The 23243-nt window shown below is 42.5% G+C and overlaps 1 protein-coding gene across 1 annotated transcript; it reads left to right on the top strand.

Moving 5' to 3' along the window:
- The first annotated feature begins 7571 nt into the window (after window positions 1-7571).
- LOC120745217 lies at window positions 7572-22415 on the top strand. The gene is made up of 8 exons (XM_040049939.1): window positions 7572-7852; window positions 13798-13924; window positions 14802-15462; window positions 15667-15790; window positions 16219-16391; window positions 18697-18834; window positions 18957-19174; window positions 20475-22415. The coding sequence occupies exons 1-8, from the start codon at window positions 7848-7850 to the stop codon at window positions 21633-21635; spliced, it is 2607 nt and encodes an 868-aa protein (XP_039905873.1). The 5' UTR covers window positions 7572-7847; the 3' UTR covers window positions 21636-22415.
- The last annotated feature ends 828 nt before the right edge of the window (window positions 22416-23243 follow it).

Raw genomic sequence — 23243 nt, 5'->3', positions numbered from 1 at the left:
CTTAAACATGACAATCTCTGACGAAACATGGGCCTCTATACTCAAACATGTCAACACTACATCACTATGTGCCCGCCATTGTTTAATCCAGTTCAAAGTGGTGCATAGAGCCCATTTCTCAAAATCCAGATTATCCCGTATCTACCCTGAAATCTCTCCATATTGTGACAGATGCAAAACTGCTGAAGCCTCACTGGTCCACATGTACTGGTCTTGTCCCAATCTCACTCAGTTCTGGTCAGAGGTTTTTCGTACCCTGTCCAGAATTCTCAGTGTGACGCTGGCCCCCTTCTTGCTCTGTTTGGCATCAGTGGGAATGAGGTGCTTCTACCGGCCTCTAAAAAACAGGCATTATCATTCTGTTCCCTGTTGGCCAGGAGGGCAATCCTACTGAGGTGGCGGGACGCTGCCCCTCCCACTCACAAACAGTGGTTATATGACCTCATGGCCTGTCTAAAACTGGAAAAGACAAGACACTCACTTCAGAACTCCACTGGGAAATTTCAAGACATGTGGGGACCCTTCCTTGATGCTTTTCAAAATCTATAAGAATTTTTCTCTCTTAAGTCAGGTGTGGAAATACAGTGTGCGGGTGCAGGCAGTGACCTGGGTGGGAATGAATGGGATTGTTTTGCAGGGATTATGTTACTTTGGGATATATTAAACATTTGTTTATATTCTCTTTTTTCTCTTTCTTTCCCTGTTTTCTTTTTCTTTTCTTTTATTTCACAGCCGAAGATACATTTTTGAACTCATTTCACAGCTTAAATGTACTACTTAACCCTAATGTACAGATCATCTGTAATCCTTCTCTTTTCTTTCTGTTTATATGTATAATATATATGTTGATGTTTATGTGTATAAAAGGAAACCTCTTAATAAAAAGGACATTGTTTAAAAATATTCATACAGGAATAAACTACAACAGAAACACAGTCACAAATCTACAGACACCATATTTACACACACATTTAGTACAAATATAATGTTTAACAGGAGTCTGATTCTTCTACTGATAAACATTTGACTTTGAGTTCCAGGAATTTTCCACTGTGAGATTAATGGAAAGTGTACATTGCACATAGTGACAATGAATGACGGACCCGACCACACAGATCGCACTTTACTACACTTTTTACTCAGTTTGTGTCTCTTCCAACCCTCAGCCCCAGCTACACACACACAACAACAACACAACTGAACTGATGGAGCTCCGCTGTGTCAGCCTCCCTTCGCAACCGTGCCACAAACCACGCCCTGTTACACACATTATATGTCCACAAACACAAATCAAAGTGAAGGAAGAAAAACCGCAAACTAATCATGAAGCTACAGAGCCCCTTTACTGATGTACGACAAATAGCTTGATGATGACCAGCAGCTCAGTCATTAAATACTGAGGAAATCTGGTTGCAGAAATAGCAGCATCTATTCCAAAAGTGTGATCTGAGCATCATTTAGGGGCTGATACCCCACCTGAGAAGCAGTTTTTAAAAAATACTAAGAATTTAAACATTGAGTGACTGATAAGAGTTGAGAAGAAAAGATGTAAGTAAGGAAGTAGCTGTTGATTGAAGTCTGATGAAGCTACAGAGCAAAGTGGAGTCCCTCCGCCAAAAAATAAGACCAGTCATACCGTGGCAGGGAGAAACAACTCTAAGAAAAATAAGTCACATGACATTAGCTGCAGCTCAACGTTAAAGACAGACTGACATAATACGTGAAGAGAATATGGGGAGGAGAAGTTAGTGAGAAGGATACAGATTGAAACTGATGGCAAAAAGGCTTCAGGAAGACTTGAAGATGTCAGGAGAGACAAGACAAAGCCTAGAATAAAAGCCTGAGGGCCATCAGAGGCAAGGAGAGTTAAACCAGAAGTGGTGATAATCCTCACAAGGCCATCAGAAAGTGTTAGGGAAAATATTCTAAAACACTTCTTCAGTAAAGACTCAGAGAAGAGAAACACACAGAGTTCTCGCTAGCAAGGGCAGTCTCAGAGACTCGCGCTGAGCTTTGCCCTGGTCTTTATTTATACTTCAGTGGTGTGTGTGTGTGTGTGTGTGTGTGTGTGTGTGTGTGTGTGTGTCCTGCTGATCAAAGGGTCATAAAAGCACAAAAGGTACATCCTTGGTCAGGAAAGGGTAGTCTCCCCCTCACCCTAAATAACATGGTGAGGAAGTCCAGCAGTTCATCTATATGTAAAGAAGCACTTAAACTAAAACAGACATAGCTACGTTAATCCTGCCGTAAAACAATAAGAGAAGGTATGACCTCTCTCGTGCTCCCAGGATGTGGGTGTGCATTCTAGTGTGGAATACACACCAAGCCTTTGCAGCCTGTTAGAGATCACACACAATTAATTATATGCCTCTAAGTATACATGGTTGAATATTTCCTAATACAAATAACTACATGCAGTACTCTACCATATGCAAACTTATATCACTAAAAGATTATACTGACTACTAAATACAATTTTCCATTGACAGAAAGTCTTTGACTTTATTTATTTTCTGCTGTGTTTTACTTGCATCTATTTGTGAGTGAGTGTAAACACAAAATATATTTATATATATTATATGTGCTGGAATGTGCAGAAAATAGGTTTAAATATTAAACACATTTCTTCCTGTCAGAGAATGGTGCATATAATTAAGTTTTTGCTTGATGCATAAAGTTAAAAGATTAAAACTAATAAAACAAGTTATAAAAAGGGACTTTTGTATTTTTGTATGTCTACATTTGTATGATGGATTATGTAGAAAAAGTAGACAAAGATATAGACAAAAAACTCATTAATATCAAAGCTGAATGTTTTTGGAAGTAGTTTTTAGTTTGTTTTTAGTTTTAGCTATTTTAGGGGGATATCTGTGTGTGCAGGTGACTATTACTGTGCATAATTATTAGGCAACTTAACAAAAAACAAATATATACCCATTTCAATGATTTATTTTTACCAGTGACACCAATATAACATCTCCACATTCACAAATATACATTTCTGACATTCAAAAACAAAACAAAAACAAATCAGCGACCAATATAGCCACCTTTCTTTGCAAGGACACTCAAAAGCCTGCCATCCATGGATTCTGTCAGTGTTTTGATCTGTTCACCATCAACATTGCGTGCAGCAGCAACCACAGCCTCCCAGACACTGTTCAGAGAGGTGTACTGTTTTCCCTCCTTGTAAATCTCACATTTGATGATGGACCACAGGTTCTCAATGGGGTTCAGATCAGGTGAACAAGGAGGCCATGTCATTAGTTTTTCTTCTTTTATACCCTTTCTTGCCAGCCACGCTGTGGAGTACTTGGACGCGTGTGATGGAGCATTGTCCTGCATGAAAATCATGTTTTTCTTGAAGGATGCAGACTTCTTCCTGTACCACTGCTTGAAGAAGGTGTCTTCCAGAAACTGGCAGTAGGACTGGGAGTTGAGCTTGACTCCATCCTCAACCCGAAAAGGCCCCACAAGCTCATCTTTGATGATACCAGCCCAAACCAGTACTCCACCTCCACCTTGCTGGCGTCTGAGTCGGACTGGAGCTCTCTGCCCTTTACCAATCCAGCCACGGGCCCATCCATCTGGCCCATCAAGACTCACTCTCATTTCATCAGTCCATAAAACCTTAGAAAAACCAGTCTTGAGATATTTCTTGGCCCAGTCTTGACGTTTCAGCTTGTGTGTCTTGTTCAGTGGTGGTCGTTTTTCAGCCTTTCTTACCTTGGCCATGTCTCTGAGTATTGCACACCTTGTGCTTTTGGGCACTCCAGTGATGTTGCAGCTCTGAAATATGGCCAAACTGGTGGCAAGTGGCATCTTGGCAGCTGCACGCTTGACTTTTCTCAGTTCATGGGCAGTTATTTTGCGCCTTGGTTTTTCCACACGCTTCTTGCGACCCTGTTGACTATTTTGAATGAAACGCTTGATTGTTCGATGATCACGCTTCAGAAGCTTTGCAGTTTTGAGACTGCTGCATCCCTCTGCAAGATATCTCACTATTTTTGACCTTTCTGAGCCTGTCAAGTCCTTCTTTTGACCCATTTTGCCAAAGGAAAGGACGTTGCCTAATAATTATGCACACCTGATATAGGGTGTTGATGTCATTAGACCACACCCCTTCTCATTACAGAGATGCACATCACCTAATATGCTTAATTGGTAGTAGGCTTTCGAGCCTATACAGCTTGGAGTAAGACAACATGCATGAAGAGGATGATGTGGACAAAATACTCATTTGCCTAATAATTCTGCACTCCCTGTATGTGTATTTTTTATTTATTGAGATTGTGTACTGTACAATGTTTATGGAATGTTAGAATTTGGTAAACTCACCTGAGAGTAAATAATGGTTTAGTCCTTAACAGCTGAGAGTATTTAAGGCTGTTCTGGCAGCGGGGTGTGGCTGGTACGCAACATCGAGTGTGTCTTGTTACCTGTACTCAGAAAATTTTCATGGAGGGGAATTTGTCTTTCACGCCCCTGCTTGGATACACAGGGCTCGGGTCTCTGGGATCATGCGGTGAGTGGAATCGGCCCAAACCCTGAGTAATTACACCCCCTAACTCGAGATCCTGCTAATAATAAGGCTTCTACCTCGCACACCCTGGTGCTTTTCAATGCATGACGAGACTGCCTGTCCCGTTTGGTTCTTTTGCCATCAGAATTATTGTCTAAAGGCAAAGAAAGATGCCCAACGGATTTACTTTACCAAATGGACCATCCCAGCCTTGCTGTATTGGTCTATATCAGGGGTCCCCAATCTCAGTCCACGAGGGCCAGTGTCCCTGCAGGTTTTAGATGTCTTCTTGATCCATCACAGCTGATTTAAATGGATAAATGACCTCCTCAACGTGTCCTGAAGTTCTCCAGAGGCCTGGTAATGAACTAATCATGTGATTCAGGTGTGTTGACCCAGAGTGAGATCTAAAACCTGCAGGACACCGGCCCTCGTGGACTGGGATTGGGGACCCCTGCTCTATATGATTCACCTTTGCTTTTATTGTTTATTTTATTTTATTTTCACTTGCTACACGGGACAGACTTGACTGGGGGAAAGAAAGGGGAGAAATCACCTGTTGAGAAAGAAAAAAGAGAAAACAAGGGAAAAAGAGAGCAATATAATAAACAACATCACGATAATCTATGTGAATATAACAGTAAATACTAAATATTAAACATTATTGTGCAGCACGTAAGAGCATGAGCGCGCTTGTATTTAAAAGGTTCCTTCATGTAATGATCTGTTAGAGGGTGTGGCCATAGCCTATCCATGACTAATAAATCTTTCTTGCTGAATTATTTGATATTTTCCCCCCAAAAAAATCATTATTTATTTCTGACTGAGCCCTGGCAGAGTGACTATTTGTCCCTCATTGAACTTTGCCCACACAGCTATTTCTTCATCAGCAAGCCTCGGGTGTCTGGTCATGGAGGAGGTCTTGCTGTGGGGTTTTTTCACGGCTGTTTCTCCTGCCGTTCAGCGAATGTTGGACATTTTCCTTCGTTTGAACTAGAGCTGATTAAAGTCGAGAATAAGGATCCTTTTTATTATGCTGTGGTGTATCGTCCACTCGGCCCAGTAGCTTTTTTTTTGGAGTTCATTGACTTGTTATCCTCCACTATGAAGCTGTCCAGACTGCTTATAGTTGTTGATATTGAATGTATTACTTATATTTTAATCATACATGTTGATGATGACGCCAACCCCTTTGCCAGAGGTTTTATCAGCATTATGGATTCTTTTCATTTTAGCCAGCATGTGTCCAGCCCCACACAACACAAAGGACACACACAGGACCTTGTTTTTACTTTGGGTTTAAATATTGTTTCTATTTATTCTGAGGACATTTTTATCTCTGTTCAACACCCAATTCTTTTTGATTTGTCTTAGCCTCTGTATATTCTTTGCTGGATGGTCTTAACTAAAACAAAAATCATCCATCCATTCACTTCCGCTTATCCTTTTCAGGGTTGCGGGGGGCGCTGGAGCCTATCCCAGCTGTCATAGGGCGAGAGGCGGGGTACACCCTGGACAGGTCGCCAGTCTGTCGCAGGGCCAACACACAGGGACAGACAACCATTCGCACTCACATTCACTCGCACATTCACACCTAGTGGTAATTTGGATTATCCAATTAACCTATCCCCACAAGCTGCATGTCTTTGGACGGTGGGAGGAAGCCGGAGTACCCGGAGAGAACCCACGCAAACACGGGGAGAACATGCAAACTCCACACAGAAAGACCCCGGCCTGATGGTGGAATTGAACTCAGGACCTTCTTGCTGTGCGGCAACAGTGCTAACCACCATGCTGCAAAACAAAAAAAACAAAAAAACAAAAATCATCTTTTTGGAGTTGCATTTGGTTAACTTTCTTCTGTTTGCTTTCTTTTAAATGCTCTGGTATTTTTTTGTGAAGCACTTGTGATCTCTGTCTTGAAAGCTGCTAAATAAATATCATTTTACTTACTTAAAAATGTTTCTGCTTATCTCCTTGAAGAAAATATAATAAAACCATGTGACTGCAAACACAATAATAAACAAAAAAAAGTTGAAATTGGGAATAAAAATGCAATAAATACAGGATGAACAGAAAAAAACATTTTTTTAGCTAAGTTAAATGTGTAAGATAGAGAGACTTTATTTGGGGCTTCGGGGGTCTCCACCACAGTCCTATGTAAGACCAGCGAGCCTCCTGCCAAGCACTGAGCTGGCTTTTTTCACCAGCTCGTCCAGCTGCTTGGTGTTTTTGTCTGTCACGCCGCACCACCAACACACAGCAGTATAATAGAGAGCACTGCCCACCATAGTGTGACAAAATATATGCAGCATCTCAGCACACAGGCCAAAATGCTTATCACATTTATCTTAATAACCACAGTGTGACCTGTCCCATATGGAAAAGAAATAGTAAAAACTTATAAAAGACTTGCATAAGGTTTACTCATGAAAGTGGCCACTTTCTCATTACTTTCATATATTGTTTTAGTAAGTTTCCAAAACATACAAGTTTCATTTATATAATTTTTCAATGGATCTTGTATCTGTTTTCACTCTTGTATGCTTTTCATGCAGGTTTCACACAAGACAGATACAAACTTTATAAGATTTATATCTTTTCCATGTGGGGTGGTAGGTGCCTATTTCAATAGGACAGAGCCGTAGGCATACAGTCAGTTAAAATGGGTTTAATGTTAATACAAAATAAAATGAAACATGTAACAGTAGTGTGTTGATAGGAGTCATGTGGGTAGTTCAGCTTCACCACTAGGGGGCTGTCTAACCAAATTGTGATATAGACTGTCGTAGAAGCAGCGGCAGGTTATGTTTGCGTGCATGGATGTGAGCCACGTTAAAATAAAGAAGCTTGCTCACTGCTACTGATGTTTTATTGAAAACACGACAAGTAGCACCTAAAAACAATTAAAAGCTTTCCTTTATTAAACACGGTTAAAACTATAAAATTGTATGATTGTACGTGGGAGACAGCGCTGCGGGGAACCTGTTAAAAACAAAACATATGACCCACGTGAAAAGGGACGGAAACTCACGCTGAACCACGTGACGACTCTGCGTTCTGAGCGTCTGCTGACGCGGCTCTCGGTTCAGCGGCTCTAGCCTGTCTGGTAACAGCGGCTCACATGACCGCAGTCGGTGCTTCCTCACTGCGCTGAGGAGCCGTGCAGGGGCCGACTCCAACCTCCAGCTCTACGGGAATAACAGCCCAGGGGAGCGGGGGGACAGCTGACATGAGCTGCTGTTAGTCGGTGAAGCTGTGAGCTGGTCTGTGTGCCGTTCTCTCAGATCCTAGATGTGTCCATGCTGCAGGCCGGGGATCCTGGATGGGGTGCGTGTTTTCTTTTATTAATGCCTGCTTTGTTAAAGGGAACATGCTCAGTGGAAGACACGTTGTGTGTTGTTCGTTCATCTGCGTTTGTTTAATGATCCGCAGACTGCTCAGTCGTCAGGGCTGGAAGCGCCTCAGAAATAAACCCATCCACCCGCGCATGTTAGTTCCCGTTGTAGCGGTACGGGAGTGTCCGTGTCAGGGTGTGGGAGAAGCCAGAGGGCTGCAGGCCGGTACTCGGCTATTTGCAGCATGTTGTACTGCACGCTACATGTGTGGTTTGTTACAGGTGCTGAGTGAGTGTAGGTGGTAGGATTACATGAGGTGCAAAATCAGTGAGTGAGACACGAAGCGTGGTCCTTTCTAGGGATGGACTGATCCGATATTACGTCTCGGTATCGGTCCGATAGTGACCTAAATTACTGGATCGGATATCGGAGAGAAATAAAAAAATATATATAATCCGATTAAATTAAATATCACGAAAGCACCTCACAAAACTTGCGACATAACTCAGCTCATAACCTTAGCAGTCGGAGCAGTGTGCTCACGTGATAGAGCGGCTGCGGCGCGAGACCTGTCGGCGGTCTGGTTGAGCATTTGTAGCCTCGCTACCAAACCGGCATCTCAGAGGAAGTGATCCCAGAGAGAAGTAAAGCAAGTGTGTAAGTTCATCTCTGAATGTCTGTAAAGCATTCCAGCGTTAAGCTTAACAACCGATATATGGAGCGACTGCCCCCCCCTCCCTGATCAATGATCAGCTGATCGGCTTTTCTGTCGCGAGTCCGTCTCTCTCGTTTGTTTTTGTCCCACTTTGCACCAGAAAGAGGAAACCAGCGGCTGAACAACAGCAGCACGTTTAAGCTTGATCAGCTGTTGTTAGAATTTATTTAATATTACTTTCTACTCGAGGATCTTTTTCTACGTAGCTGACGCTGGTAACTGTGCAGGGGCGGATCTAGCAAAGTTTAGCCAGGGGGGCCGATAGGGCATTAACAGGGAAAAGGGGGCACAAAGACATACTTTTCTTTCTTATTCTCATTTAAAATGTCGAGCTTTTAATAAATAATTATCTGAATCTTACACCCAAAGTTTTAATCTGATGTAAAATGTATAGAAGTCCGTTACTGTATATAGTAACTGTTAAGTCTAATATACCCTAGTAAGCTAGAGTACTTTTTCCTTTGGGAAGATACCATTTGTGCAGTCTGCAGTTCTGTTGAAGAAAGATGTTGAATCTATTTAATTATTGTAGAAAAGTTATTGATTTCTGTGCATTTTTTTCCCCCCACGTGCATCAAATTAAAGTTGATTACGTCGATTAAGCGCCACGAGGGTGGTGGGGGTGGTTCCCTATTATCTTTTTTGCTAGGAGTTTGCAACCCTATTATTTAGGTTGTTTAATTTTTCTGCTAAGTACTCTTTAAAATACCAGAATAGGGAGGATGGTGCAGGGTTAAGTTTATTAGATTGATCAGCTTTGCTGATCAGTGGTTTTTTGCATACAGGTGTAACAGAATAGCTTTAGTGTTTGTTTGTTTTTTTTAAACTTGGCTATGAACTTATACATAGCCATCTCTAGTCCTTTCCACGGGGATTTTAGCGGAGTGCCCGGCGTTATTGCTGCTAATGAGAGAATTAATCACAGCATAATCACATGATGGTTTAACTGCCTTAGGTTAGCTACCTCCATGATAAGAAACAAACTTGAGCCTGGGGTAATGGTTGCTGTAAATCTGTCTGAATGCATTTACAGTACAGCTAGGCTCTTGTGTTAAGCGAGGACAGAAGTACAGGGAGTGCAGAATTATTAGGCAAATGAGTATTTTGTCCACATCATCCTCTTCATGCATGTTGTCTTACTCCAAGCTGTATAGGCTCGAAAGCCTACTACCAATTAAGCATATTAGGTGATGTGCATCTCTGTAATGAGAAGGGGTGTGGTCTAATGACATCAACACCCTATATCAGGTGTGCATAATTATTAGGCAACGTCCTTTCCTTTGGCAAAATGGGTCAAAAGAAGGACTTGACAGGCTCAGAAAGGTCAAAAATAGTGAGATATCTTGCAGAGGGATGCAGCAGTCTCAAAATTGCAAAGCTTCTGAAGCGTGATCATCGAACAATCAAGCGTTTCATTCAAAATGGTCAACAGGGTCGCAAGAAGCGTGTGGAAAAACCAAGGCGCAAAATAACTGCCCATGAACTGAGAAAAGTCAAGCGTGCAGCTGCCAAGATGCCACTTGCCACCAGTTTGGCCATATTTCAGAGCTGCAACATCACTGGAGTGCCCAAAAGCACAAGGTGTGCAATACTCTGAGACATGGCCAAGGTAAGAAAGGCTGAAAGACGACCACCACTGAACAAGACACACAAGCTGAAACGTCAAGACTGGGCCAAGAAATATCTCAAGACTGGTTTTTCTAAGGTTTTATGGACTGATGAAATGAGAGTGAGTCTTGATGGGCCAGATGGATGGGCCCGTGGCTGGATTGGTAAAGGGCAGAGAGCTCCAGTCCGACTCAGACGCCAGCAAGGTGGAGGTGGAGTACTGGTTTGGGCTGGTATCATCAAAGATGAGCTTGTGGGGCCTTTTCGGGTTGAGGATGGAGTCAAGCTCAACTCCCAGTCCTACTGCCAGTTTCTGGAAGACACCTTCTTCAAGCAGTGGTACAGGAAGAAGTCTGCATCCTTCAAGAAAAACATGATTTTCATGCAGGACAATGCTCCATCACACGCGTCCAAGTACTCCACAGCGTGGCTGGCAAGAAAGGGTATAAAAGAAGAAAAACTAATGACATGGCCTCCTTGTTCACCTGATCTGAACCCCATTGAGAACCTGTGGTCCATCATCAAATGTGAGATTTACAAGGAGGGAAAACAGTACACCTCTCTGAACAGTGTCTGGGAGGCTGTGGTTGCTGCTGCACGCAATGTTGATGGTGAACAGATCAAAACACTGACAGAATCCATGGATGGCAGGCTTTTGAGTGTCCTTGCAAAGAAAGGTGGCTATATTGGTCGCTGATTTGTTTTTGTTTTGTTTTTGAATGTCAGAAATGTATATTTGTGAATGTGGAGATGTTATATTGGTGTCACTGGTAAAAATAAATCATTGAAATGGGTATATATTTGTTTTTTGTTAAGTTGCCTAATAATTATGCACAGTAATAGTCACCTGCACACACAGATATCCCCCTAAAATAGCTAAAACTAAAAACAAACTAAAAACTACTTCCAAAAACATTCAGCTTTGATATTAATGAGTTTTTTGGGTTCATTGAGAACATGGTTGTTGTTCAATAATAACATTATTCCTCAAAAATACAACTTGCCTAATAATTCTGCACTCCCTGTATAGTGAGAGGTTACAGTAGTGGGGTTGGGAGATATTATTTGATTCATATTTCATAATTCCCACTGTAAGCTATTGAGTTTAAATTAATGTACTGACTTGGCAGTATCAATATGCTGTCTCTGAAAGCCTTTGAATTGAACGAAATGCTATAACCCACATAAAACGCTGGCAAAATAATGAAAGTCAGCTGAATGGAGCTTTGTTTGTACTCTGAGTCCTACTGTCCCTACAACCTCTTACCACATAGGTCTTTCGTATGCTCTCTCATAGCCTACCATATTTCCAGTTTCACCCGTTCATTAGAGCTTGTAAATATGTTGGCCGAGAGAAGGTGTGTGCACAGAACAGGACTAGATATAGAAACATACTGCAGATAGCCCAGAAGGAGACAGACATCTGCTGCTAGGATTATTTACATTTGAAATCATTTTCAAACTTGACTTGAGTCAGGTCTCAAGCTGCAAGTCGGTGAACAACAACAGCATGCTGGCCTGGTTCCTCTGGTCCCTGCACTACAAAGCAGGCTGAACATAGCCAGGATAGCTTTCCTCTATCTGGCTTCACTTTGCTGACACTGGCAATCAGGATACAGTATGTGGTCCAAGAGTTTATCAGCTCGATAGCTTGAGCCACGTTTTCCAAACCAGTCATGAGGATGGTCCTATGAAAGGGGCAGCCCTGGCAGATTTGACCAGTCACATACATGGTCTAACACTGCAAATTAACTGGTTTTACAAAGGAAGTTAAAATTGTGATATTATAAAAATATGAACTACTGAAAGTAACACAGCTGCTGCAGTTCATCAATATAAGCATTTTTAACAGCAAATGGACCACACAGTAATAAAGTGCTGTATCAACATGTGTGTGCTTTAAGCACTTTGGTCAGTACCCCCATAGCTCCTGTTTTTATTCAGCCACAATGGCTCCTGTGTGGCTGCTTGCAGGTCCGTTTGATGCTCGCCTCTCCGTCCCTTTTCCTGTCCTTGGGTGTCTAACCAATCTGCTGCTCCCTGTGCTCTCATCTGTCCTGGTTATATGAAGAATGTAATCAGCACGTGTCAATCAAACAGATCTATAGTTTTTGATGTGATTATTTAAGCCATGCTATGTATTAACTTATTTTATATTCTGACTCGACCAATTATTCAACCAGACTGCAGAAAAGCTAATTAACGTGGCTCAGTCTGTTGCTGTTTATTCCTACTGAATTGACTGGATAACTGTGGGTCTGCTTATTGGGGGGTCATAACCCCCTAGAAATTACGCGCATCTGAGACAGTATACTTCTTTCATGAGGTTTTAGTACTGGGGTACAGTTGGATTTTGCATCAATAACCTGAGCTCTTTTAGATCACGAGGGTTTGAGAGCATCCTCCTGTAACCATGGTTACTTCCTGTCAGAAGTAGACCATGTGAGAGGAAAAACGGAGAGCGACCGTCCTGCAGCCTGACAACACTCTGAGCAGCTGCACGATTTCATGTTTACAGCCTGTCACCCTGATGTTTATAATAACTTCATCATGAATTATAAATTGTCAATGTGACCTACACGAGAAAACGGACGTGTGACAATTAGGGTAGTTATCATGATTAGGATGGCTTGATCAGACAGAGATGGTCTTGTCTTGGTCTCGCTGTCTCAGATCGACATAGTGGTCGGGAGATTTGGAGTCAACAGTATCCATGAGACACACCGTAACGTTCGATAATGTGTCATGCGCAAAAGCATCAGCTCTAAGAGCCGTGCTTACAGAGTGCTTAGTAGTGAATCAGAAGAGTCGACTCCCCTTGAGCGAGAGCCGTTCCTCGCTTAATTTCCTTTGGCTGCTCAGCTCTCACACAGCGGCTTAGCTATGCTCCAATCCCTCCATATTGTGGCCAATCACATGCGAGGATATAGGATAATATCATTGTGCGAAAAACAGAGAAGGTGATGGACGCGACAGAAAAGTGGAGCGTGCGTCCGTCCTCTCAGTAAGTGAGTGAGACAGTAGACAGCAGTGAGGAGGGCTGTGCATCGCAAAAACACATAAATATGCCTGACACCTGTAAACGAAGCAGCATCTGGCTGCAGTTTAAAGACTTTTGTCTCGGTCTTGGTCTCGTCTCGACTTTGTCTTGGTCTTGATACCCTCTGGTCTTGGTATTGTCTTTGTCTTGGTTTAGGACTACAAGTCTAGATCTCAGCACAACTTCATGTCTGTTGAAGAATTGTCTGTTTCCGTGGCAGTTGCATGTCTTCTTCCACGCAATCTGCACTTGGAATTGTATTTGAACCAGGCTGTCTAATTTATCCTAATTAAATCTTTTCCCCTCAGGTATTGAAGAGTAATCAGTGCGCTTTCCTGGCTCACCTGTGTCATCAGATAGACGCAGTGCTGCTGTGTCTCCAGTGAGATTCACTGCTCCTTTAGACGACTGTTTCTTGACTAGCTGGTGGTTTTGCACACCATGAGTGACTCTGTGCCACATAATGGACTGATTTTAAAATTACTTGAAGTCATATTGAATACTGTGACTCTCTACTGCAGCCCTGTCCAGTGGCTTTTTTTAATAGGAGCATTTCGTAATTCTTCTCATCTAGAAAGAAGCAGACGAATGTTTATTCCAGCACCTGCAGTGAAAACATAGCACAGGCAAAACACAGAGACTCTCTGCTGAGCAACATGAGTACAGACAGACCCAAGCGGAACGTCATCAGAAAAAGATATGTAAGTAAACTGTCTTTCCTCTTTAAAGTGTATGTGGCCTCTTCCTGATTACTTTTTTTGTTTCAGATCATCAAAGAAATTTTAATATCAGACAAAGATAATATAAGTAAATCCAAAATGCAGTTTTTAAATAATAATTTGATTTATTAACGGAGGAAAAAGTCATTGCACCTGAAACCTAAACATTGGTTGTGCCAGCAGCAAGAACTGCAATCAGGTCTGAGGCAAGTAGTCTTTTCACTTGGCTGTGGAAGGATTTGGCTCTCTTCATTGGAGGGCTTTTTCGGCATGAACAGCCTGTTTAAGGTCATACCAAAGCATCTCAATTTGATTTAAGTCTGAACCTGACTGGGCCACTTTCTGAGCTTTTCAGAGGTAGACTTGCTTGTTTGTTTGGATTATTGGATTCTCACCCCAACAGGTCGCAGCAGATGGCCCCGCCCCTCCCTGAGCCTGGTTCTGCTGGAGGTTTCTTCCTGTTAAAAGGGAGTTTTTCCTTCCCACTGTCGCCAAAGTGCTTGCTCATAGGGGCTCATATGATTGTTGGGTTTTTCTCTGTGTCTATATCATTGTAGGGTCTACCTTACAGTATAAAGCACCTTGAGGTGACTGTTGTTGTGATTTGGCGCTGTGTAAATAACATTGAAGTGAAAAGTGTATTTGAGTAAATCCCCACATAACTCAGTTTCAGACTAGTCAGAGAAGTCACAGTTGGCAGAATGTTCCCCACAGGCCAAGTATGTTTCAGATTTCAGGATGAAACATTTCACTTGTACCTGTAACATCAATACGTTTTAGTAAACAGATAAAATAAAAATTGTGTTGATGCCCCAAAATCCGTGGAACTAAAGGTGAAGACACTGTTTTTGTGGTGCAGGACATCAGTGACGGGATGCCGTGGTGTGAAGAACGTCTGGTCCGCAAAGTTCTCTTCCTTTCTCTCAGGGAATACAGAGACAAACACCGTGCTGCACACACTCACGCACACATACACAAGTGTCCACATGCTCTGCAAAAGACACTGACAAAACCTAATGCACACAAGAAAACACAAGCAAGAAAAAACATGCACACACAACAGCAAAGACTCACATGCAAACAGCTAAATACATACACACAGGCGAACACACGTACTGCACAAAACCTGCACGTTTCAAAGCGCCTGCACGCTGAACACGCAAACAAACGGCAGACAGCTCACTTGAATTGGGTCTCGCACTCTCCAGAAAGTAAATGTACTCGGATACTACGGAACACACAAACTCAGATGAAATTGTGTAAAAGGAAAGTTGCACACACTCGGCAGCGTACTTGCACGGACCAGAAGACGTCTTCTACCAGGACGCTACGCTCAAATAAAACACAAAACACGCTGTCGCTGCAGAACTCAAAATACCCCAAACCTGCAAAACGCACAGACACTGCTCAACGCACACACTCACTGAACAACATGTGCAGATCTAAAAACACAAAGATGCCACTGAGAGCTGCTCTCTCAGCCAGGACTCTGAGGTCGCACACCCCAACAAGTGTCTGTGGTGAGTAACACAACAAGCGTGCATGTGTGTCTAATGTTGTTTTTGGGGTTATTTGGAGGCTCGCTGGAAGTAAACAGCGTTTTGGTCCCAAACTTTAGCCACGAGCAGATTGTCTGTGTCATCACGTGTTATTACTTTGATTGTCATGACACTGTAGGTGGAGGTCAGTTCTCACACAGCTGGGCTTGTGCCTGTTCTCTTAAGGCTCTGTAGTTAACACTGCGATCAAGCGTCGGGCTGCTGGTCCAAACTGGAGCTGGTCCTTACAGACGCAACAACGCCATCCTACCAGCAGTCGTGGTGATGAAGATGATTGTGCCAAAAACAGGTAGGCACGAGTGTGTTTTTGTGTGTGTTGTGATTATGCTTCTCAAACTTGTGATGTTCCAACATCAGAAGCTGATTTTTAAACAAAAAACACATCCCAAGAGGTTGAATAGATTTTAATAAACACAGTGTTGCCAAAAGTATGCACTCATCTGCTCGAGTGATGCTGTATCACTCACTGAACCTGAGTTGGTGCAACAGATGAATATTTATACTTTGTGATTTGCTCCATCTGTGTACAACAGCACAACAGTTTCTAAAACGAATCCTCTCATTGTGTTTCATCAAGAAAATGAAATTCACTTTGAGACTAAATTCATTTAAAGTCTCTGTCGTCACTGAACTGTGGCTTACGAGAGATTAGGATTAAATGTTTGTTGCATTATTAATAAATGCACTTGTTTGGTTTGACTTGATGTATGTATGCAGACCTCGGCTGCACGCACAGAGAAAGTTTGCTCAGTCCCCACCCAGCTCTCCAGGACCATTGGTGCTGATGACGTCGGCACAGAATACCCACTCCCACAGCCTGGCTGTAGTCACCTGTCTGACCAAACGTCGCCCTAAGACTGAGGACTTTTTGTCTTTTCTCTGTTTAAGAGGTAAGCTGAAAACACGGAAGCTGCTCTCACGTGACCAGGCTGTGCACAGGGGTGGCTGTAGCTGAGGATGTTATCTACTCATTGGACGATGGGTCGTTCGAACTCTCAGAGCCCAGCAGGATATTTGTCTCTGTGTCATCCACGTTGGTTTTTTCTGTGGTTTCCAAGCCTTTGATGTTGCTGAGCTGGCCAGGATTCACCTTTTTGAGAATGTAGACCTGACTGCTCCTAAGCTCTTTGGTAACTCTGATGGGTTTATTTTGGTCTTACAGCCGAATGCACAAAGATCCCTTTGGCCTCATTTACAATGAAAGCTGTAAATACCATTTGAATCAGCGTATCATATCATACGATGTCATATCGATTTTTTTTTTAAACCCACTGAATTAAATCTGAAAGTCTGCACTTCAGGCGAATATCGACAAAAATACTTTCTTTGTCTAACTAACTTTGGACATAATTGTGAGCACACGGAGATTAGGAAGAAGGACTGCAGCCCTCAGCAGCCTGAGAGAGATCTGGTTATCCGTCCGTCTGTCCGTCCGTCTGTCCCTTCCCTCATTTCTCGATCCCTGCCTATTTCCTCTCTAATCAGGAGTCCCACTGTGGACAATCTTCACTGGTGTTTAAACAATGACCCCTTTTGGATGCAACCCCCCGTGTAGCCAGACAAAATGTAAAAACTCATAACCTTGGATGCACTCCAAGCAACCTGAACCTGCAAGGAAAATAAAGTCTTTAGGCTCATTTGTCACATGAAACTCAACACAATTTTTTCATTTAAATCATTTATCCATAAATCATCCATAAATCATCCATAAATCATCCATAAATCATCCATAAATCATTTATCCATATATCTGTAGGGTCAAATCTAACTTCTGTTGTTCCACCAGTTCCCTGTTCTGTCAGAAGTGTGCACTTTTGATGACTTTTGGGTCATCTAGATGTTTCCTAGGTGGCATATTGATTGTGGACCAGGAATATCAAACATCGGCCCGGCTAGGGCTCCAATCTGGCCCACTGGATTTTTTTGTGGAGGGGTAATTCAGCTTTGGACTTTTATCTGTAATTTTAAAAGTTTTGTTGACTGATAAAAACTCTTACATGGCTACTCACAACACATCAAAGTAATTTGATTATAGATTTCTGTGATTTTACACATTTATTTCTTTAAGTTTAAGCCCAAAGGGTTATGCTGAATGAATGAAGCATTTGTTTATAATGTAGAAAGACTGTGACACAACTGAACTTAGTTTCACTGGTCCGGTTCAAATAAGATGGGCTGTGTGTGGTAATTGTATCTGTTGACATTCCCTCTGTGAACCCTCCTGCATTAGCTTAAGCCATCAACAAAGAGTGTAACCTCATTTTTTGTCAGTGGCGCCAAATAAATCAGTGCAAGGGAGTATATTGCCATTTTCCCCTCGTTTGGGCTGGGCCTTGTGATTACAGCATGAATGTTTGATACTTCTTACACACATTAATCATATAAATATTGTATATTATTCATAAAATCATCATATAAATAATACGCAGATATGTTACTTGAATAATTACCATCATGAGAGAAAGTGAGGAAAAAACTGAGACTATTCACTCATATCAGCAGAGAGGGCACACGGCCTGCTTACTCGTCTTTTTCCACACTTTTAACAGAAAAATACGCTACTCACATAATTCACCACCGTACAGAATATATTCTGATTTATTGCGAGCAACACAACCTGATGTTGTTGCAGTTGTAGTAATTTCCAGCCTGTCCTTGTTTGTCCTGCCTTTGCCGCTCCTCTGAGTTCCCTGTTTGACATAAAAAAATGGATGCAGGAAATGAAATTGTTTTAAAAGTTTTATCCGGCCTGTACAGCTCATCTACTAACTGGAGGGTTGATGGTGCGATCCCTGGCTGCTCCGGCCTGCGTGCCAAATATCCTCGGGCAAGACATTAACCCTAAGTTTCCCTCTGATGCGTTTATCAGAGAAATCACTTGTGATGATCACAACAGCTGGTATTCATGCACATGTTGAGCATGAGTGCTGGAGGAGATGTGGGTTACATTGTGTTGCTAAAGCAGTTAGTGGAACATCAGCCGACAGTTAAGTGTAACAGTGAAGCTAGCTGGTAGCAGCTAAGTTGTTTGCACTGTGTTGATAGCAGAGTCAGGCTGCACAGTGTTTCTCAGAGCATCTTTTTGCCTCTTTAAACTGTTTTGGTGAAGTAACTCTGTGAGAGACTACGGAGATTAAAAATAAAAAAGGGACATGACACGCACAGTTGATGATGCCATTTCCTCTTTCACTTCAGGTTCAGCAGCATTACCGCGCAACATGGCATTCTTAACAAGTAAGCGAGACAGGGAGCCAGGTGACAGTCAGCGTTTGCCTTCCTGTCACAAGGCTCCAGCTGAGGAGAAGAAAATCAGGATGTTATGTAGAAAAACAGGTACTCGCCTGCTGGGAATGTTTTTGTAAACTTCTGCATCTTTCTTTGCAAGTGTATTATTCCTCCTTAAACTCTAGCTGCTATTTGAAATGATAGTTTCAGTTCCTGTGCCTGTCCTGCAGTGCACAGTGACTCCAGGTCACTGAAGAGGAGGCCTGCCAGCCCTGCTGTGCTCAGATCCACCTGCCCTTTAACAGCTCGAGCACAGAAAAGGATGGACAGGGATGAAAGAGAAGGGAAGCAACAGAAGAAGGGAGTGGAGGGGGACAGGCGAGAGGGCGCTCAGATACACCTCCTGAGACCTCGCCAGCACTTACTTCATGTCAAGAGGGCTAACAAGGTCTGGTCATGCTTTACTACACGTTTGCTTGTGTGAAAAGTGTGTTGTTGTATCATCGGTATGGAAACCAAACACTAATAAACATACAGGTCCTTTTAACACCCGGGGTTGTTCCTTTTGGACTTTGTCAACAGTTTTTTACTAAGTTCAATGAGAAGAGTAAAAGGTCTTGGACACATTGTCAGTGGCACCTGATGGTGGCTGAAGAGGGCCACTGACTGGAGTGTGTGTGGATTAATAAAGCTGCTCTTTGACAGTCACAGCACTGCTGTCAATGCTGCCAAACAGCTGAAACAGTCACATTTAACCTGACATGTGCAATATTGAATACAAATGCATAGAGAGCTGTCGCCTCTCTGACATCTAGAGCTAAAGTTAAAGTTGCTGGTAAGTGATACAAACAGTCCAAACACTGGGTCTGCAGATATGAATCATCTTTAGTGTACACAAATGATGGATTTGTTTGTTTGTTTGTTTTGCTTCTGGTTTGTTGTTACCATACACCAACATAGCATTATTTTATTTTGGTGTTGTGTGTTTGTATATTTTTGCTACAGCTTATATGTCAAAGGAAATCGGAGTATTTCTTCACCCGTGTGTGTGTGCACCCCTTTTGCATTTGAGATTAGCATTAGTTAAAAAAAAAACATCCCCAAGACAGACTGTGGGGGTTTGGAGGGTCCTCCCCCCAGTGTCATAGATGTTAAATAATTCTCCCCGGATGCTCTGATTTCCTCCCACAATCCAAGGACATCAGTGTTAGTTTGATGGAATTACGATCACTAATTAATGTAAATCGTCGATCGGATGCAAGTTTTACTCCATGGACGTGGGAACTATCTGTTGTGTACCCCCCCATAGTTGGCTATAGTTGGATCAGCACTTAAAATAAATGGACAGAGAAACAGGAACAGTGGTGACACCTCCTTTCATCATCTTATACACAGATCTCAGAAACAAAAAACAGTCCAGAAAGTGACTAAAACCTCTAGAAATTTAAGTTGTGATCAGACTGAAAGCCTCTCACCTTGTCTGTGTGTGTGAACGTATTTAGTTTCAATCTCTGGGCTATGTCATCACGGCTCAGTGATGCCAACACTAAAGTCATGTGATGGTGGCGTTGTTCCTCTGGATGCGTCGTTGACTTCATATGTTGCCAAATGCATTTAAACAAACATTGCATAGTTACTGTGAAACCAAAACATCTAAGCATCATAAACCAGGGTGATGCTAACTTCAGGCCTACAAAAATGATTATCCACAGAAGTATGCAGACTATCACAATTTCTCTCTGTTGCAGGTTGCCATGGTTACTAAAATCTCTGAGCAAAGAACCTCCTGTGTAGCGTCAGTCATTCCTTTAACGCCGAGAACTGGTGTTGGTAACAAACAAGGCACAAGGCCAAGCAATACATACAAATCAAGGCGCCATCCCCAAAGCAGAGCCCAGGAAAGCAGCAACAAGTACCACCCCCTACATCACAACCACCATCAGGCTAACCATCAGCACCTTCGCCACCCAACGCTTTCTAAATACTATAGCATCCACACGACCTTCAGTATTCTCCACAATTCAGGAAGAAATTCATGCCAAACTCCATGTTTAAATAAACGTTCAGTGTCTAGACGGCTGAATGAGAACCCTGTGGTCCTGAGGTTATCCAGACGGAGGAGAGGCCTTCCACCAGACACCAGCCCTGTCCTTCCGAATCGGGTTCCCTTGGACAAAAACTCATCAAATGAGTGCCAGACATCTCAGGACAAAGATGCTCGTGTCTCACAGGAGAGTGATATTTACGAGATTCAGCAGAAAGGGGACAATGTTGGAGAGGATTATGTGAACATGTGTAAACACTCTGATAACCACGATGTGAAAGCTGTAGAAAAAAGATACGGGCATGTTGGAGATGTGAAACTTGAGAGGGGAAAGGGAAATATAGAAAAGCTGCCTGTGGCAAGCACAGCTGCTCTGGAGGCCTCTGATCAAAGGGAAAGCCTCACTAATGTCAGCACTAGCTATAACCTCATGCCTGCTGGTGAGGTTGTATGGAAACACCTGAGAGAGAAAACACTCCAAAAACATCAGAACTCTGCAATCTTAAAGCCACCTGCCAGGGCTAATGAGTCCAGGGCTGCTGCTGCTAGGACTAGTGTAACTAAAGCTGCTATTAACTCAGTGACATCTGACCCACCAGCCAATTCTTTTTCCAGGCACAGTGCCAAGGGTACTGATAACAGCAAGAAAATTAAGAAGAGTAGTTTACGAGCCGGCACCAACATAGCCCATGAATCCAAAAGTGCTACAAAACAGTCTTCAATGAGCACCACGAAGGACACATGCAAGGATGGTGCACTTACCATCAGTTACTGTAGCACTTCCAAAGAGGGGCTTCTCCAGGCCAAGCCTACTACCTCAGCCATCAAGACCAGGTTCAGCTCTAGAATCCTTCTAAAGCATTGATTTTTAAACAGTATCCAAACATGAATACACTCACTGTTATGTAACTAAGATTTTATGATGACAAGTACAGAAATGTTTTTAAAAGCTTTTATTGTGTTGAATAGTGGCAGAGCATGATGACGGGTTTCCTGTCAGACAGTACATGTCCTGTACTGGTGTCATTGTTGAAGATAAAATAAACTGGAAGTCATGATACTGGCTGATGCACTATAACGTGGACTGTATGATGCAGAAGTGATAAAGCTTAAAAGCTGCTAGCTTTCAGTTTATTCATTGTTTGCTTTTTGTCTGTTTATTTTCTTCTTGCTTGCTATTTCTCTTACTGTATCTTGGAAAAAAATAAATAAAAGTATGGGGGGGGGCACCTTTTAGCACATTATGGTAAATGGACTACTCAGTGTGAGCTGTCAAAGCACTTTTTCTACACGTTTCATTCACTCATTCACGCACAATGCGTTTATCTGTCTAAAGCGCATTTACATAACAATCGCACACACTTTGATGGGAGATCCATGAGCGGACCTCGGGGTTCATTATCTGCTTGAAGGATTCTGTGACACATGGACAGGTGGAGCCAGGCATCAAGTCGCCGACCTGGTAGAGCACCAGCTCTGCCTCGGAGCCGCGGCCACCACGAGGTCAACATTTTGTTTGAACAGCTACAGTAGTTGGTCTCCTCGGCTCCCAGCTGCCCTCGGGCTTCTGTCCTAACATTTCTGAAACGTGTTGCTAACTTGAAATTTATGTATTCAAAATAATAAATACAGTTTTAAAATTGAAGCTTTAACATTTGACATTTTTATACTACTGCTACATTTTGACCCAAGACAGTTTGTTGTACTACATAATGTAGCGTTTAATCAGTCTGCATATTTTATCTGCATTGCCAATAATAACTTTTGCACTATTTTAGGACCATAATAAACGTTTCAGCTAACATAATTGACTAATGCTAGAATGTAAAGAATGCAATAACGGCACCACTGCTGCATCAAGCAACGTGCAGCATGACCCCTGGGTGTTTGCTACCCAGGGGATCAAACCCTCTGTGGGGCAAGTGTTGCCATCTTGGAGGATGGAGGTTGGTCCTAGACGATGGAAACACAAGATTTCCACTGATATGTTTCTTGAGTGAGATTAATGTCAAGCCTCATTTTTCCAGTAAGGACTATGCTACCCTATATTTTTATGCTGCCTCCACCAAAAGCTGTTGTTCTCCGAGCCTTCCTCACACTTTGACCCTATGATCAAACTGCCATAGGCAGAATCTGGACTCAGTGCTGACAGACTGTTCCTCCCAATGTTCATATCCCAGAACATGTTACTGACACCAGCACAGACAAGTCAAGCTCACAAGTATTAGAACTGCTCATTTGGAAAATCATCGGCTGCAGGATTAGTGAAGCTGAAGCAAACGCTGAGATTACAGCTGTAACAGTGTATCCTGATGCATAGAAAGTGGTTGATTAATAAAGTAAACATTTAAATACATAAGATGTTCAAATTGTTATACTCCGGCCCAGTTTGAGGGTTTTCCTGCTTTCTTCTTGTCATAGAGTCAATTTTATAATCTTTTCTCTTTCTCAGCTGGATGGTTCTCTATGACTC

Source organism: Simochromis diagramma, unplaced genomic scaffold (genome assembly GCF_900408965.1).
Source record: "Simochromis diagramma unplaced genomic scaffold, fSimDia1.1 OVJJ01000021.1, whole genome shotgun sequence".
NCBI classification, from domain to species: Eukaryota; Metazoa; Chordata; class Actinopteri; order Cichliformes; family Cichlidae; genus Simochromis; species Simochromis diagramma.
This window is presented reverse-complemented; position numbering and strand designations above follow the sequence as displayed.